This window comes from Fusarium venenatum (assembly GCF_020744135.1).
Source record: "Fusarium venenatum strain MPI-CAGE-CH-0201 chromosome Unknown EDB82scaffold_4, whole genome shotgun sequence".
NCBI lineage: Eukaryota > Fungi > Ascomycota > Sordariomycetes > Hypocreales > Nectriaceae > Fusarium > Fusarium venenatum.
In genome coordinates, this window is record NW_027072132.1 from 2677229 (window position 1) to 2692045 (window position 14817).

The following is a 14817-nucleotide window of genomic DNA, read 5'->3' on the forward strand; positions in this document are numbered from 1 at the left end:
TGTGGCTAAAGCTTAAGCCACACGCTGGTGTCAGCCTCCCTACCGGCCATTCCATAGTAGTTACCTATGACACTTTCCATAGAACAACCTAACAAAAGAGAACTCACGGAGTAGAAACAGCGCTTTTGTTCGCCTTGATAGCATCTATAACTCTTCAATTCCCGGTTCCAAGTTGTGCGACTTCAGAACTATCCGCCGAGCGACAATGGTCGCCTTGTCCGAACCATGAACGTGCGACAATCATCCTTCAGCTTGGCCCCTCCTGGTCCTGAGAGACGTCCCTCAGTAGTATCACGTCTATCGTCCGTCTTTTCCAATGCAGATCGAGAAGCGGGGAACGCTACATCTACAGGGGCGGGCCTCATAGAGGAGGAGATTGCCGAGATTAAGAGATATGAAGTGAGTCGGATATGCGCCAGACGTGCCGTCTCCACGCTAACCAATGGGCTAGGACTTTACGACAATAGGTATGCGCATCTCACGACCGACCACGACTGACGATCCTCAATACTAATATATGTGGCAGACTGGGTTCAAGACGCCGCTCGCGAGCAAGCAAAGCGTAAGGTGCGGAGGAAGCAAGCAGCCGGCCTCTACGATAAAGGACAACCTGGCTGGCGATATCAGCTATGGAGGAGTTATGATGCGGCGCAAGCCTGGATTGTGGTTACCATCATTGGTGTTGCGATTGGGTTGAATGCGGCGCTTCTGAACATCATCACAGAATGGCTTTCCGATGTTAAGATGGGTTACTGTGAGACTGGGTTCTATCTAAACGAGAACTTTTGCTGTTGGGGAGAAGAGAATGGTACACTACCGTCCTCGCAATAGGTTGTTCAACGACACTAACAAGAGATAGGATGCGACCAATGGCACAGGTGGACAGGCTTTGAGCCTTTGAATTATTTTGTATACTTTGTCTTTGCGGTAAGTTGTCGTTTTGCCCATTGCGCCAGTATCTAACAATATAGACCCTGTTTGCTTGCGTCGCTGGCACCTTGGTCAAGTCATTTGCCCCATATGCCGCTGGTTCAGGTATTTCTGAGATCAAGTGTATTATTGCTGGGTTCGTTATGAAAGGTTTCCTTGGCTGGTGGACTCTTATCATCAAATCCATCTGTCTACCTTTGGCCATCGCATCTGGCCTGTCGGTTGGTAAAGAAGGTCCCAGCGTGCACTACGCCGTGTGTACAGGAAATGTCATCTCTCGACTCTTCGACAAGTATAAGCGCAATGCTTCCAAGACTAGGGAGTTCTTGAGCGCATCAGCCGCCGCTGGTGTTGCTGTTGCTTTCGGCAGTCCTATCGGTGGCGTTCTCTTTTCTCTTGAAGAGATGTCCAACCAGTTTCCTCTCAAGACTCTTTGGCGCAGTTACTTCTGCGCCTTGGTGGCGACGGCTGTCCTTGCTGCTATGAATCCCTTCCGAACCGGTCAGCTAGTCATGTTCCAAGTCGAGTATAAGAACGACTGGCATTTCTTTGAGTTACTTTTCTACGTCTTGATTGGTATCTTTGGTGGTCTCTATGGAGCTTTTGTGATCAAGTGGAATTTACGGGTTCAATCTTTCCGTAAGAGATATTTGAAGGATTATGCCGTCCTTGAGGCAACCCTCTTGGCAGCTGGTACTGCCATTATCGCTTACCCCAACGCTTTTTTGAGGATCGACATGACGGAGAGTATGGAGATGCTCTTCTCCGAATGCGGTCATGGAGAATCGTACCATGGCCTCTGCGAACCTGATAAGCGGTGGTGGAACATCATATCACTATTTCTGGCTACCTTCCTGCGACTATTCCTTGTCATCCTGTCTTATGGATGCAAGGTCCCGGCCGGTATCTTTGTTCCTTCCATGGCGATTGGCGCATCCTTTGGGAGAATGGTTGGTATTATTGTCCAGGCTATTCACGAGGCCAATCCTACCAGCGTCTTCTTCTCCGCATGCAAGCCAGACGAGCCTTGTATCACGCCCGGCACATATGCCCTGCTCGGCGCTGCCGCCGCCCTGAGCGGTATCATGCATATCACAATTTCTGTGGTGGTCATTATGTTTGAGCTAACAGGTGCTCTCAATTATATTCTCCCAACAATGATTGTTGTCGGAGTCACAAAGGCTGTCAGCGAGTTGTTTGGTAAGGGAGGTATTGCCGATAGGATGATATGGTTCAGTGGGATGCCGTTCCTTGACAGTAAAGAGGAACACAACTTCGGCGTGCCCGTTTCGGCAGTCATGAGAACCTCAGTTGTGTCTATGCCTGTTCACGGACTCACTTTGGGTGAAGTCCAGCGTCTTCTCGCCGACGATCGATATCAAGGCTTCCCCTTAGTCGAAGATAAGCACACCAAGGTTCTTATCGGCTACATCGGCAGTATAGAGTTGCGTTATGCTATCGACAAGATGAGCCGAACGTCACCTTTGTCCGAGACATCAAGGTGTACATTTGCACCATCATCGTCAAATCTGTCGACTACGTCCCTCCATGGCGACTCATCGCATCCAGCAACCCTCGACTTCAGCCGATATGTTGATTCAACGCCCGTCACAGCTCACCCAAGATTGCCCCTCGAAACCGTCATGGAGTTGTTCCAAAAGATCGGTCCTCGTGTTATCCTCATAGAATACCATGGCAAGCTCACCGGTCTCGTGACAGTCAAGGATTGCCTGAGATATCAGTTCAAGGTTGAAGCAGCCGAGAACCCCAAGGATAACCACCGTATCGAAGAAGGACAAGAGCAACTGTGGAACCTGCTCCTTAGAGCCGGCAACTGGTTCTCTTGCAGAGTTTCGAGATACTCTGGGGGTCGAATACGGTTAAGTAGCACCTCTGGCGATGAACGACCTATGGGTAGGGGGCAGATTCTGGATGGTGACGAAGAAGTACTGGATGAAGGCGTCGAGCTGGAGAGCCGACGGTAAATGTACGATTATATGCTTATCAGAGCTTGTGATATTTAACCTATAGAGATGCGCATAATACGCTGGCGTTTTGGGCCTTATATCTATTACTTTTATATAACCAAACACTTTTACTAAACCAAATAAGCTATGTGCATGCCCCAACATATCGTGTTTATGCGAACTCGAATGGTCCCCGGAGTAATATTATCGTGACCTCTCATCTGACACTCTTCCCAAATCAATGATATCTTCGTCATCATCCCTTCTCTGCTCTTCTTCATCTTCTGTTGGGATGGGCACATAACTTGGTCCCTCAGCCGCGGCAGCAGCACCAGCATCCTTAGCCTCATCTTTTCGTCCAACAATGACATTGCCTGCAACAAGGAGCGCAGCACCAGCCCACCACAGCGGAGGTAGAACCTCTGAGAAGATTAAAGCGCCCAGAAGAGCAGTAATCATAAAGTTGGTCGAAGTGTTTAGGATGGATACCTGTGTAGTAGATGTACCGCGTGCAAGAGCTTGTGTGAAGAGTGTCCACATCTGAGACCGTGAGTAGTTGCTATATCAATTTGAGTTTATGGGTATAACTTACCACACCATTGAATGTGAGGTTGAGGACAAAGAATGTCTATTAGGGTTAGTACAAGGTTCATCGACAGCTGAGAAAAACATACACCTCGAACTAGATATTCGATAATATCCTTGTGAGAAGAGAGACCGATGAGGCTAGCAATATCATTGGATAGGTTTGTGGTAAGTTGTGTAGTTGTCCTGAAGCAATGATCAGCTACAGTTGCCTACTGTGAATATAAAATGCCCTCTCAAGAGCTGCACTGTATTTCACATCTCCCAAGACTTACAATTTGGCAAAAACACCATTGAAAGCTGCGCAGGCACCACTAGCAACGGCAAAGAACATCCATTGCGACCGTAGGCTCCAATTACTAGGCATCGGCATTGTAGAAGCTGGTTCACTCTTCAAAGACGAAGGAGGAGAGGGTTCAGGTCCTGAAGCTGCTGCTACTGTTTGGCGTTTACGAACCATGTTTACCGGACAGTTCGGAAGCTTTAGCTTGGTGATGAGATCGTAACGGCCCCTGATGATGATGATTGAGGGACTTGGCAGGCTTGTTAGAGGCTGGGGAGTGGTCTTTTAGTGGGGGACAGGCCCCGGCTGAGAGGCGCTCCAAGGAACAAGCCTTATCACTCAAATCTGGGGAAATGAATTAAGATGCTGCATGCGACTTCAAGATTAGAGCTTAATTATTAAAGCAAAGATGAATCAAGATCAAAATATCATTCTTCAGGTATTCCTGTGTTAACGACACGTTCAACGAGCCTGCCTTGCGTGTGCTGAGCTAAGTATCTTATGCCCACCACCACCATCAACATTGCGTCCCTGTCGTGAAAAGAATAACCATATCCGAGACGCCACCCAATGCTAATAAACCAATCTTTCGGTAGTTGCCCAATCTTTGACCGTTGTATACCCGCATCTTCATAGCTCGTGATCTGCGATCGTTGGTCGTGAGGCTTGATCATCCCATCCTTGCCATTTTGGCCCTCGCTTCTTTTCCTCTGGGGATTTTGAAACAGTCTATTCGGATGATGTATCGTGTCGCATCTCCAGTTGTCTATTGTCCTTCACCAGGCTTCTTAGCATTGCAGCTGACAATCTTGACCTTGTTCGCTGTGATCGATTGGCTTCCGCTGTCCATCTTGAACGTCACATTCTTGATCAAGAAGGTCCAAACCTCATCGCAAAATCGGTATGTATCGAGGCTTCCCTGTGCGGGCAATGGCTGTAAGTAGTGTTTTAAACACGAGCGCCGAGCATCGGAGCTATGTGCTCACCTTGAACTGGAGACGGGCCTTGACATTCTTCTGGAGCGCCTCGGTGATGGCCTGATCGAAGTTGCCCAGAATCTTCATGGCCAGTTGGGGGTTGATGCGCTCTTCGCTGATAAGATCATCGAGTGTGTCTGTCAAAGCAAGACCAATGCTGGAAGGAACAATATTAGTTAAGCTGTCGCAAAGCAGCGTACGGCAGTTTCGCAATACCTGCTTCGTCGGTACAGCTCGTAGAATGACTGCGCTCCAGTAGCCATGGTTGCGATTTGATTTTGCGGGTATAAAAAGGTGTCTGGTTAATCGATTGTTAATTCGGCTTTAGATAGTTAATTGTTTGTCAAAGGCAAGGTTCATGAGATACGACTGCCTGTGGAGGGAGTTGCGCATAGCGGGAATGACTAATCACTTCGCACCGCCACAGTCAGCCTCGCATCATGTGACGTCGGTACAGTTTCATGCTGGCTGCTGGACACGCATCGCCTCTAGCTTCAAGGTAGTACCTCTAAACAGGAGCTCTTAGAAAGCTCAATAAGCCTACCGTCATCCGTCGCCAGTCGTCGTCAACAAATCAACTCCCCGGGTCGTCGATACCACAATCAAATTACCGTCGCAATGAGTCTATACTATGGAGTGGGCGGCATTGGGTCATTTCTGACCATCGTTGGAGGCTGTACGCGATACCCATCCCCGAAAGGCGTTGCATAGTTGGAGATTTGGTGTACTTTTGCTGACTATGACGCCGTATTATAGATATGCTCTTTACCGGCAGCGGTGAGTCCTTCGATGTCGGCGCGTTCCTCGAAGCCGTTTCGCCTTATACTTGGGCTACACTGGGCATCGCGCTTTGTATCGGTCTCTCTGTTGTTGGTGCTGCATGGTGCGTATACCCTCATCAATCTAACACACGGCTCTAACGTCAATTCCTCAGGGGTATCTTCATTACAGGCTCATCGATTCTCGGTGGTGGTGTTAAGGCCCCCCGTATCCGAACAAAGAATTTGATCTCCATTATCTTCTGTGAGGTCGTCGCCATCTACGGCGTCATCATGGCCATCGTCTTTTCCCAAAAGGTCGAAAACGTTGGAGGCGCCGAGCTCTACAGCGCCCAATCCTACTATACTGGATACGCCCTCTTCTGGTCTGGTATCACTGTCGGCATGTGCAACCTCATCTGCGGTGTTGCCGTTGGTATCAACGGAAGTGGTGCTGCTCTGGCCGATGCTGCCGATCCCACTCTGTACGTCATCTACCCTGCGATGCCGCATATGGCCTTCCCCTCTAACATCTCTACAGCTTCGTCAAGATCCTGGTCATCGAGATCTTTAGCTCAGTTCTGGGCTTGTTCGGTCTTATCATCGGCCTCCTGGTTTCCAGCAAGGCCCCTGCCTTTGGCGACAAGAAATAAACCCATCACCCGCATTAGAGATCCATCGAGCTCGGTAGCCTTGCTGTCGGCATCATCATTTGTGTTCCAAAAGAGACGGAACGTGTGCGTGCATTGCGCCAATAATACTTGGTCAGGCGTTTGGAAGATTGGCTCGGGAGGACGTGTTTTTGGCTGTATCAGTATCAGTACCAGTATCATTTGAAGACGAAGGTGTATATCACGATGTGGGATTTGAATTATGTGTTACTCAAGATTAGGATGTCATCGAGGCCTCTGCATTGTATGATTCGATCGGTTGCAAGTTGTTATGACGCTGAATACCTAGTTTGTGCCTTTTCGACCTTGATTATTATTGGTGTTTCCTAAGCAGCTTGGACGGCATTCAACAGCAGGACCTCAACCTTTGAGCCCTTCTCCAGCTTACCCTTCCCACTGGGCAGTATAACTAAGGCGTTGGCTGACCTCATACTGCCCACCTTGGAACTTCGTTGGCCGCCTGTGCTTGTTGCTGAAAGGAGGCCATCCTTGCCAACCGTCACCACAGCACGGTGATACTCGGGCCTAGGGTCCAGAGGGAAATCGTGCGAGATAACGGCTGGAACTCTTGGGAGGCCTGTAGTAGAGGCACCAGATAGCTTGTGGAGTGACGGAAGCACAAACAGGTGAAAGGTAACTAGAGCAGATGCCGGGTTACCAGGTAGTGAAAATATAGTCTTGGTAACCCGCTGTCCTGAGTTGTCCTTGACAGGGACCGTAGCAAAGGTAGTCGGCTTTCCAGGCTTCATGGCGACTCGACCAAAGTGGATCGTGCCACCCAGAGAACGCTCGATTGTCGGCTTGAGAAGATCCAATTCACCCATGGACACACCGCCAGTAGTAATGAGTAGGTCTGCGCGACGAAGTCCATCGCGAAGGGTCTCTTCTAGTGTGCCGGGCTTGTCACTGGCAATACCCAGATCCACAACCTCGTAGCCCCATTCTCTGGCGGCAGACATCAGAGTGATCCGGTTTGTATCACGGACTTCTCCCAGCTTCAAGTCTCCTGGACGATTGTACTCAACAATCTCGTCGCCTGTTGAAAGAACGGCTAACACTGGACGTTGGTATATCTTGGCCTCTGAAACCCCTACGGACGCGAGAAGACCAATCTCGCCACCGACACCACTGATGGTCTCACCCTTGTTAAGAATAACAGTGCCTTCCTTGACATCACTGCCGACTTCGCGGATGTTTTCGCCCTCCTTAACGCCCTCAACTTGAATTTCCACCTCCTTCTCCTCCTTTCCGTCATCTGACATGGTTTTGAGTACGGTATCCTCTACCATGACAACAGTAGTGGCACCTGGGGGCAAAGGGGCACCAGTAGTAATTCTTGCCAGCTCTCCTTCCTTTAAGGCGCCAATCTCCCCAGGTGCTGCGTGTGATATGGCTGTAACAGGGAATATTCCTTTCAGCTGGCCATCCTTGGGGACTACAACAGCATAGCCATCGACGATGCTGGCACGGAAAGCAGGCACGTTCTCCTTGGCTTCTACATCCTCGGCCAGAACTGAGTTCACAATTGACTGATCGACTGGAGCAGTGACAACCTCAGGTCCAGGGGTATGCTGTTCGATCAATGCCAGCGCTTCTTCAACTGGAAGCATAGGATATGGTGACTCCCGGTATCGACGTGAAGGTCCGAGTGTAGGGTCATTGGATAAGGTAGTTCCAGGCTTTGTATGTCGGACAAGATTCCCATGGTTGTGCCCATGCCCGTGGCCGTGATGATGGTGACCACATCCGTGGCCGGTGGCTGGGGGCAGATTGTTCTTACTTGAAAAGCCAGCTTCGGCCTCCAGTTTCTTAACTCCTCCAGAGTGAATGGCTCTGGAATTTCCACCTGCCGCTTGGATACATGCATGAGGCAGTGTCTTGATGATCGCCTGAAGGTTCTCCTTGGCGCCTTTGGGCGAGCCAGGTAGGGTAACGATGATGGTTGAGTTGCGCACTCCAGCGACTGGACGAGACATCATTGCAACTTTTTACTGTTAGTGTCAGTTGCAATAATAACAACAATGGCCACTCACATGGCGTGACTGTAAGAGAAGCAGCTAGCATGCCATGCACGAGGCCTGGTGCTTGTTTGTGCAATAGAGGGGTCACTGCCTGAACTAATTGTTACATTCATTTGTCTTAAGTCTCTTGAATTGAACTTACCTCAGGGGTGGAATCTCCAGTTGCAAAACCAGTTCCACCAGTTGTAACAACGAGGTTGATGCTATCCGAGCCATCAGTCCAGGCCGTTATCTGGCGTTGAATTGCAAGTACATCATCAGTAACAATTTTTGTATCATAAACCTCCCATTTTCCTTCTCCCTCGTCCTTCAGCACCTGTGTAAGTATAGGACCTGAAGCATCAGCAGAGGCATCTTTAGCTGCTGTCGTTGAGACAATAAGAAGAGCTGCCTTAAGAGGACCAGAAGCCATGGTCGTAGTGGATAATGGTGTGAGAATATTATTATCAACAGTTGAAAGTCTCCCTGATCACAATGACAGAATATTCAAGTCCTAATGAAAAGACACAAAATAAGAAGTCGTGGTGAGCATTTAACTAATAAATAATGATTGACTTCATCAACTGATAACAGCGGGGAAGTGAGCTCTCAGTTGCTGCGGCCCCACTAACCCGGCCATTGTGGAACTTGTTCACCCCGAATGTTAACTTCACGGACATGGAACCCAAATTCTTCATCCAGTCAAAAGCTTTTGTTTCCTTAATTCCTCAACTACAACCATCACCAGTCACACGACACATTCTTCTCTAGAAATCTTTCAAAATGGTGCGCATAAAAGAGAGATATCTTCTTGTCAACATCGTTTATCCGCCCGACCCTGCAAAGGCTGTAGAATCAAATTTGCCAGTCTCGGTTCTTCATCACCAGCCAACCATCGAAAAGCTGACTCCTGGCGCACTAATCAAGGGTATCAGAGCTGAAGTCGCGTCATTATACGGTGACTATGGATCTGGAGCATTGATAACCTGCTCTGGTGAGTAATACAATGCAATCTCTGAGCGCGTTGCATTATTGACATGGCTCTAGTGAAATACCTTTCGTTGGCAACCTCAACTTTTATTCTCAAATGTTCAAGAGCTCACTATCAACTGCTCTGGTCCACATTGACCTTTATGGATCATGTTCCTGTGAAAGACGGCAGATCGTGCATCTTTCGTGTTGTGCGCGTCAGTGGAACAATTCGCAAAGCTGAAGAGGAGGCTATTCGCCAGGCCAAGAGGCTTATTCTCGCCGCTCAAGAAGATACTAGCCCCAAATCTTCGTTCAGTTCGTTGCGGAACCAGGAAGACATGGTCCTCGCCATCAACGACGCGTCAAGCGATGAAGAAATGGACGATGCAGATGGCTGAACGGGTATCATTACTTTTTGACTACTTTGATCCCACTATCTTTGGGTACTGTCATGTCACCAAAATCAGGATCCATGCCACCTGTTGGGGCAGGAGCTGGTTGTGATTGCTCCATCTCCATGGCTTGTTCTTCCTGGATGCGAGCCTGTTCTTCTTCGGCCTCGCGCTCCATTTGATCATATTCCACTTTTTGGTCGACCCAGCGCTCTTGGATGTCCTGCACTTCCAACATGGACGATTCATTCCTCATGGCAACTGCCCAGACTGTATCATTGGCTCCTTCAGCACCACCAAAGACGTATCCGCCAGCACGGTCAATTACGCGAAGAATATGCATCATGCTCTTCTTGTTCTCGACAGCCAGGACCTCATAGCGCACCAGACCATAGCTCTCGATCAAATTTGCGATCGCTTCGTTGAGTTTGCCAAACTTTTCGCTCCTCAAAGCGGGCGACTCGGTCTCGAGATGGGGTGTCAAATATGTAAGGTCATCCACGTCTGTGTAGTAATCGAGGTTGAAAGGTAGTTCGTCATAGTCGGCAACTTTGTCGATCTTGGAGAGAATGTTGATGTGTGGCATATCCATCTGAATCATCGCGCGAAGAGAGAGGAGGACGTTCGAAACATATAGCGACGGTTGTGTGAGACAGAAGGAATCGGAGAGGTGGACACAAACAAGCTGTCAACAGTCAGTCAGTGCAATCTCGAACAGCGGAAGCGACCAACCCTGAACCCGATTTTCTGTAGCTTATAGAATATGTTTCGCAAAGAGTTGTGATGTGTATACAGTTCCACCTGTCCAGGACAATCGAAGAGAATGTAGTCTTCGCTGAACTCTTTCAATCCTTCTTCCAACCACTCAAAATTGTGTTCCAGTTCTTCCAAGGCATACAAGATACCACCGTTGGGTCCTAGTTTATCATCTTTCATAATCTCCTCGAGCTTAATCAGATTGCGAATGTCGAGTGCTGCAGGGTAGTTTGTATGATCGTTGGCTGGATCGAGATTGACAACGGAACAGGCTCGCCCAATGGCGCCCAGGAACTGGTGCACTTGATCGGTCAGCTACGTGAAAAACGGAGCGTTTGTCTCAAACTACTCACTGCCATCACAGTAGGTACTCTTTCCGCAGCCCGGGCTACCAAGAACAAGTTGCGCGAAAGGCATTTTGAGAGCTATCGCAAGATGTCGTTAAGCTCAAGAGCACATGATCAGGAAACAAAGTTGTGAATAGCGGTAGCTTGGTGAGACAGCCGACTTTTACCGTCTGTTTCCTGCACCGAATCACGATATTCTGCTCGTGATAACTGGGACGGTTGACGTAAAATAGGATATTATTTCTCCCAACCCAACTGTCGAAAACAATAAAAAGTGACGGCACAAACGGATACCTAGCCCCTCCATCCACTCCACTGGACTCATGCCCGCTCGGAACAAATTCAGTGGCCTCAGTCACTGAACCCTCAGTGAGGTGGGGTAGTATCATCCAGCCAATCCTCGGCTTCCAAGCTCCCCTGTAGCTCCGCACTCAATCACAAGCTAAAAGCTTGCGCGCGCAGGAAATGCAGTCACGCTTTCTTTTTTTCCTTTCCCATGTTCTTAAAACCTCGTCACCTCCAAATTTCTCCCTTCCTCCAAACTCCCTCCGCTTCTATGCGGTTCTTCTTTACAGGATGCAACGCTATGATGCCCAGCATCCTCATCATCAGCCATGGCATCTGATCCGTCAAATGCCGCTCAAATGGCCGGCGACGTCGCTGAGACTGTCGCCCATGCCCTCAGCTTCAGCAGCTCCCCTCCCTCCGCGATGAGCACAATGCCTGCCATCACTGTCCATGAGCCTTACACATGGTTTGGCCTCTTTGGGTGGCTGATTCTATCTATACTGCACATTACATCGACCATCCTTTATTGGGTGATCCGGATCGCGACTATCAATGTCCCTTCCTTTTTATTCCACTTGTTCTCCACAAGCTGGACGGTCACCATGAATGCCACCACGCTGTATGTCGTCCGATGTACTCTGTTGGCCTTCAACTCTAACAGTCGTGTAGCATGTTTATCATGGCAGCTGTCGTGTCGGCCGTCAGTTGGGTTGTGAGATATCGCATCCTCAACATGTACTCTCGTTTGCCTCCAGAGCCCCAGCGCAAAGAGCCGGAGATCGACCTTTTCCCAGACACTCACGAGGGGGGTTCCAAGTCGGGCTTGGCAAACTATCTGGACGAGTTCCTGAGTGCTATCAAGATCTTTGGCTACCTGGAGCGACCTGTCTTTCATGAGTTGACTAGAAGCATGCAAACAAGGAAACTCATTGCCGGAGAAACTATCAACCTTGAAGAAGAAAAAGGCTTCTGTATTGTCGTCGATGGATTGGTTGAGATCTTTGTCAAGTCAAACCGAAGCCCACGTGCCGCCGCTGCCTCTCGAGGACACCTTGATTTGGATTCGTCCGATGAGGATGATGACGCTCCCGGTCAACAGACATATCAGCTTTTGACAGAAGTTCGCAATGGAGCCCCCATGTCGTCGCTGTTCTCTATCATGTCTCTTTTTACAGAGGATGTTGGACTGCGGCCAAACGAAGAAAACGAGGATCCTTCTTTGCATCCCGCCAAAAGTAGTGGACTTCGTCACCCGACTTTTGAGAAGCCGATCAATGTGTCTATGCCTGGCACGCCTGAAGATCATGATGGCTTTGAAGCATATGAGAAGAAGCCCGAAGGCCTTGGTGTTTCTGGTATAGAAACCGAACAAGCTTCCATTCCACCAATCTCACTGGATGGCTCTACTCCCCCTCCTTCCCGGCCCACCAGGCCGCCTATGCCATCAAGAGCAACATCCGGCTCGGCGCATCCAGACATCATTGCGCGCGCAACTGTTGATACTACGATTGCTATCATTCCCGCGAGTGCTTTCAGAAGGCTTATCAAAATCTATCCCAAGGCTACTGCACACATCGTCCACGTCATCCTCTCCCGATTCCAGAGAGTCACTCTTGCCCAGGCTTTTAACTATCTGGGCTTGACCAGCGAGGTCCTGCAGACGGAGAAGAGCATGATCAAGTATACTATGTGCCAGCTCCCCAACATCTTACGAGGCGATGCCCTGGAGCGCCTTAAGGAGAAGTTTAAACGGGAGCGTGAACGTAGCGAGGAGGAAGATGACACGAAGGGCATTGCACTGCATAACTCGGCATCTACTCACCGGCGGCGGTCTAGCACCGGACTGCGGAAGGAGGCTATGTTGCAGTCAATGACAAAACTGAGAGGGACTCCAGTTGTCACCAGTACTATCGCGCCACCTCGTGAACGAGCTTCGCCTCATACCCCGAGTCCCGGAGACTTACTGTCTAACACACAGTTGTCTGGACGTGGCACTTCGCGCGTTTCTCCAACAGATCAACGAGCTGTCTCGGGAGCTTCGATTAGACGGCAAGGTGTCAACCCAAAGGATGATCGGTTTTTTAACGACCCCTTCGACTCAAGGAGGCTGGGTCGCATGACGTTGGATCCACGAGAAACTGTCGATGAAGACAACCTCTTCCGTGCCTCCATCCTGGAATGCATGTTCAAGTCACTCGGACTGGATACCAATGGAAGTGTGTCCCGCGAGCCGGAGTCTATGGAGGGCTCCCCCAAGCTGGTTTCGGTCGATCATCGGCGGTCAAGATTCTACAACCAGAACAATGCCTTTGGTTTCATGCCTCCCTACGATGGCTCTGTCGATGGCGAGACGGAATCGGTGACATCAAACGGGACTGCCCTGCACGCTCCTGTCAGTGCCCACAACCTTGCCAACGATATGAAAGACGAGGTTGAGATCGTGTTTTTCCCCAAGGGCTCGGTTCTTGTAGAACAGGGCGAGCGAAACCCTGGTCTGTACTATGTCGTTGATGGGTTCCTGGACATTGGCACGAGTAGCGAGAGTGATGCTCACAACATCCTCAAGTCTAGCGGGTTTAGCAAATCGCAGCAAGATCAATCATCGCCTGATCCGTCTGACATGGGATCGTTTCCCACGCTGGCAAGGACTGAAGCTGCACGAGATCAAGCCGAGGCCGAGACACAACAGTCAGCCTCAAAGAAGCCCCGTCGCAGCATAGCTTTAGTCAAGCCCGGTGGACTAGCTGGCTACATTGGGAGTGTTTCCTCATACCGATCCTTTATCGATGTTGTGGCCAAGACCGATGTGTACGTGGGCTTTTTGCCTCGAGCTTCACTCGAGCGCATTGTGGACCGCTATCCAATCGTTCTTCTCACAATGGCCAAGCGATTGACCAATATTCTGCCACGCTTGATCCTGCACATTGACTTTGCTCTGGAATGGGTTCAAGTCAATGCTGGTCAGGTTCTCTTTCATGAAGCCGATGAAAGCGAAGCCATTTACATCGTTCTCAATGGGCGCTTGCGAATGGTCCAAGAACGCAAGGGTGGCAGTGGTGGTGTCACCGCTTTGGCTGAGTATGGTCAAGGTGACAGTGTCGGTGAACTCGAGGTGCTTACGGAGACCGTTCGCCCAGGCACTCTGCACGCTATTCGAGACACTGAGTTGGTAAAATTCCCTCGCACGCTGTTCAACAGCTTGGCACAGGAACACCCAAACATCACGATCAAGATCTCAAAGATCATCGCATCAAGAATGAGGGCAATTGTTGATGACACATCCAAGTTTTCCTCCAAGGACGCCAGTGCTAGCCCCAAGACATTGATGCGAAAGTCAAACATGAATCTTCGAACAGTGGCTATCCTTCCTGTCACGGCTGGCGTACCTGTTGTTGAGTTTGGAAATCGTCTCATGAACGCACTCGCTCAAGTTGGCCCAGCAAATGGTGCCACTTCCCTCAACCAGGCTGCTATTCTCAACCATCTTGGCAAGCATGCCTTCAACAAGATGGGAAAGCTCAGGCTCTCTCAATATCTTGCTGACTTGGAAGAGAAATACGGCCTGGTTGTTTATGTTGCAGGTAAGCAGCGACTGTTTTGTTTTTTCTTTCAGCAACTCCTTTCATGATGATAAAATCACACATAGACTCCAGAGGCAAAGCCGATGTTGGTTCTATAACTCTAATTTTTTCCTGACTATGCCACATTACAAAACATTTTTGAACTCTTTTATAGGCGCTGTAAGCTAACATCATTGTTCACTAGATACCAATGTCAACTCCCCATGGACGCAGACTTGTATCACGCAAGCAGATAGCATTCTCTTGGTGGGCCTCGCAGAAGGATCACCGGCAATTGGTGAGTACGAGCGCTTCATGCTTGGCATGAAGT

General features: G+C 49.5%; 7 protein-coding genes across 7 annotated transcripts; 3 read left to right on the plus strand and 4 right to left on the minus strand.

Moving 5' to 3' along the window:
- The first annotated feature begins 11 nt into the window (after nt 1-11).
- On the plus strand, nt 12-2994 carry EDB82DRAFT_513529 (chloride channel). Its single transcript, XM_025737765.2, has 5 exons — nt 12-399; nt 452-467; nt 527-808; nt 860-927; nt 972-2994. Exons 1-5 carry the CDS (start codon nt 226-228, stop codon nt 2913-2915), a joined length of 2484 nt encoding a protein of 827 aa, XP_025592593.1. The 5' UTR covers nt 12-225; the 3' UTR covers nt 2916-2994.
- On the minus strand, nt 2995-4155 carry EDB82DRAFT_513531 (uncharacterized protein). The gene is made up of 4 exons (XM_025737766.2): nt 3758-4155; nt 3572-3668; nt 3490-3525; nt 2995-3437 (listed from the first exon to the last, which is right to left on the minus strand). Exons 1-4 carry the CDS (start codon nt 3940-3942, stop codon nt 3102-3104), a joined length of 654 nt encoding a protein of 217 aa, XP_025592594.1. The 5' UTR covers nt 3943-4155; the 3' UTR covers nt 2995-3101.
- On the minus strand, nt 4139-5114 carry EDB82DRAFT_513537 (transcription initiation factor IIA, gamma subunit-domain-containing protein). Its single transcript, XM_065608937.1, has 3 exons — nt 4959-5114; nt 4752-4899; nt 4139-4684 (listed from the first exon to the last, which is right to left on the minus strand). Exons 1-3 carry the CDS (start codon nt 5003-5005, stop codon nt 4532-4534), a joined length of 348 nt encoding a protein of 115 aa, XP_065463303.1. The 5' UTR covers nt 5006-5114; the 3' UTR covers nt 4139-4531.
- On the plus strand, nt 5036-6325 carry EDB82DRAFT_308360 (ATP synthase subunit C-domain-containing protein). Its single transcript, XM_025737768.2, has 4 exons — nt 5036-5418; nt 5499-5625; nt 5677-5985; nt 6042-6325. The coding sequence occupies exons 1-4, from the start codon at nt 5361-5363 to the stop codon at nt 6151-6153; spliced, it is 606 nt and encodes a 201-aa protein (XP_025592596.1). The 5' UTR covers nt 5036-5360; the 3' UTR covers nt 6154-6325.
- Nucleotides 6326-6417: 92 nt separating this feature from the next.
- On the minus strand, nt 6418-8755 carry EDB82DRAFT_308301 (uncharacterized protein). The gene is made up of 3 exons (XM_025737769.2): nt 8335-8755; nt 8205-8283; nt 6418-8155 (listed from the first exon to the last, which is right to left on the minus strand). Exons 1-3 carry the CDS (start codon nt 8602-8604, stop codon nt 6498-6500), a joined length of 2007 nt encoding a protein of 668 aa, XP_025592597.1. The 5' UTR covers nt 8605-8755; the 3' UTR covers nt 6418-6497.
- A 796-nt stretch (nt 8756-9551) lies between these two features.
- On the minus strand, nt 9552-10708 carry EDB82DRAFT_529404 (uncharacterized protein; the record flags this gene model as incomplete). Its single annotated transcript, XM_025737771.1, has 3 exons — nt 9552-10220; nt 10268-10593; nt 10645-10708. 3 exons carry the CDS (start codon nt 10706-10708, stop codon nt 9552-9554), a joined length of 1059 nt encoding a protein of 352 aa, XP_025592599.1.
- A 441-nt stretch (nt 10709-11149) lies between these two features.
- On the plus strand, nt 11150-14712 carry EDB82DRAFT_513551 (uncharacterized protein). Its single transcript, XM_065608938.1, has 2 exons — nt 11150-11545; nt 11596-14712. The coding sequence occupies exons 1-2, from the start codon at nt 11253-11255 to the stop codon at nt 14552-14554; spliced, it is 3252 nt and encodes a 1083-aa protein (XP_065463304.1). The 5' UTR covers nt 11150-11252; the 3' UTR covers nt 14555-14712.
- Nucleotides 14713-14817: the final 105 nt, after the last annotated feature.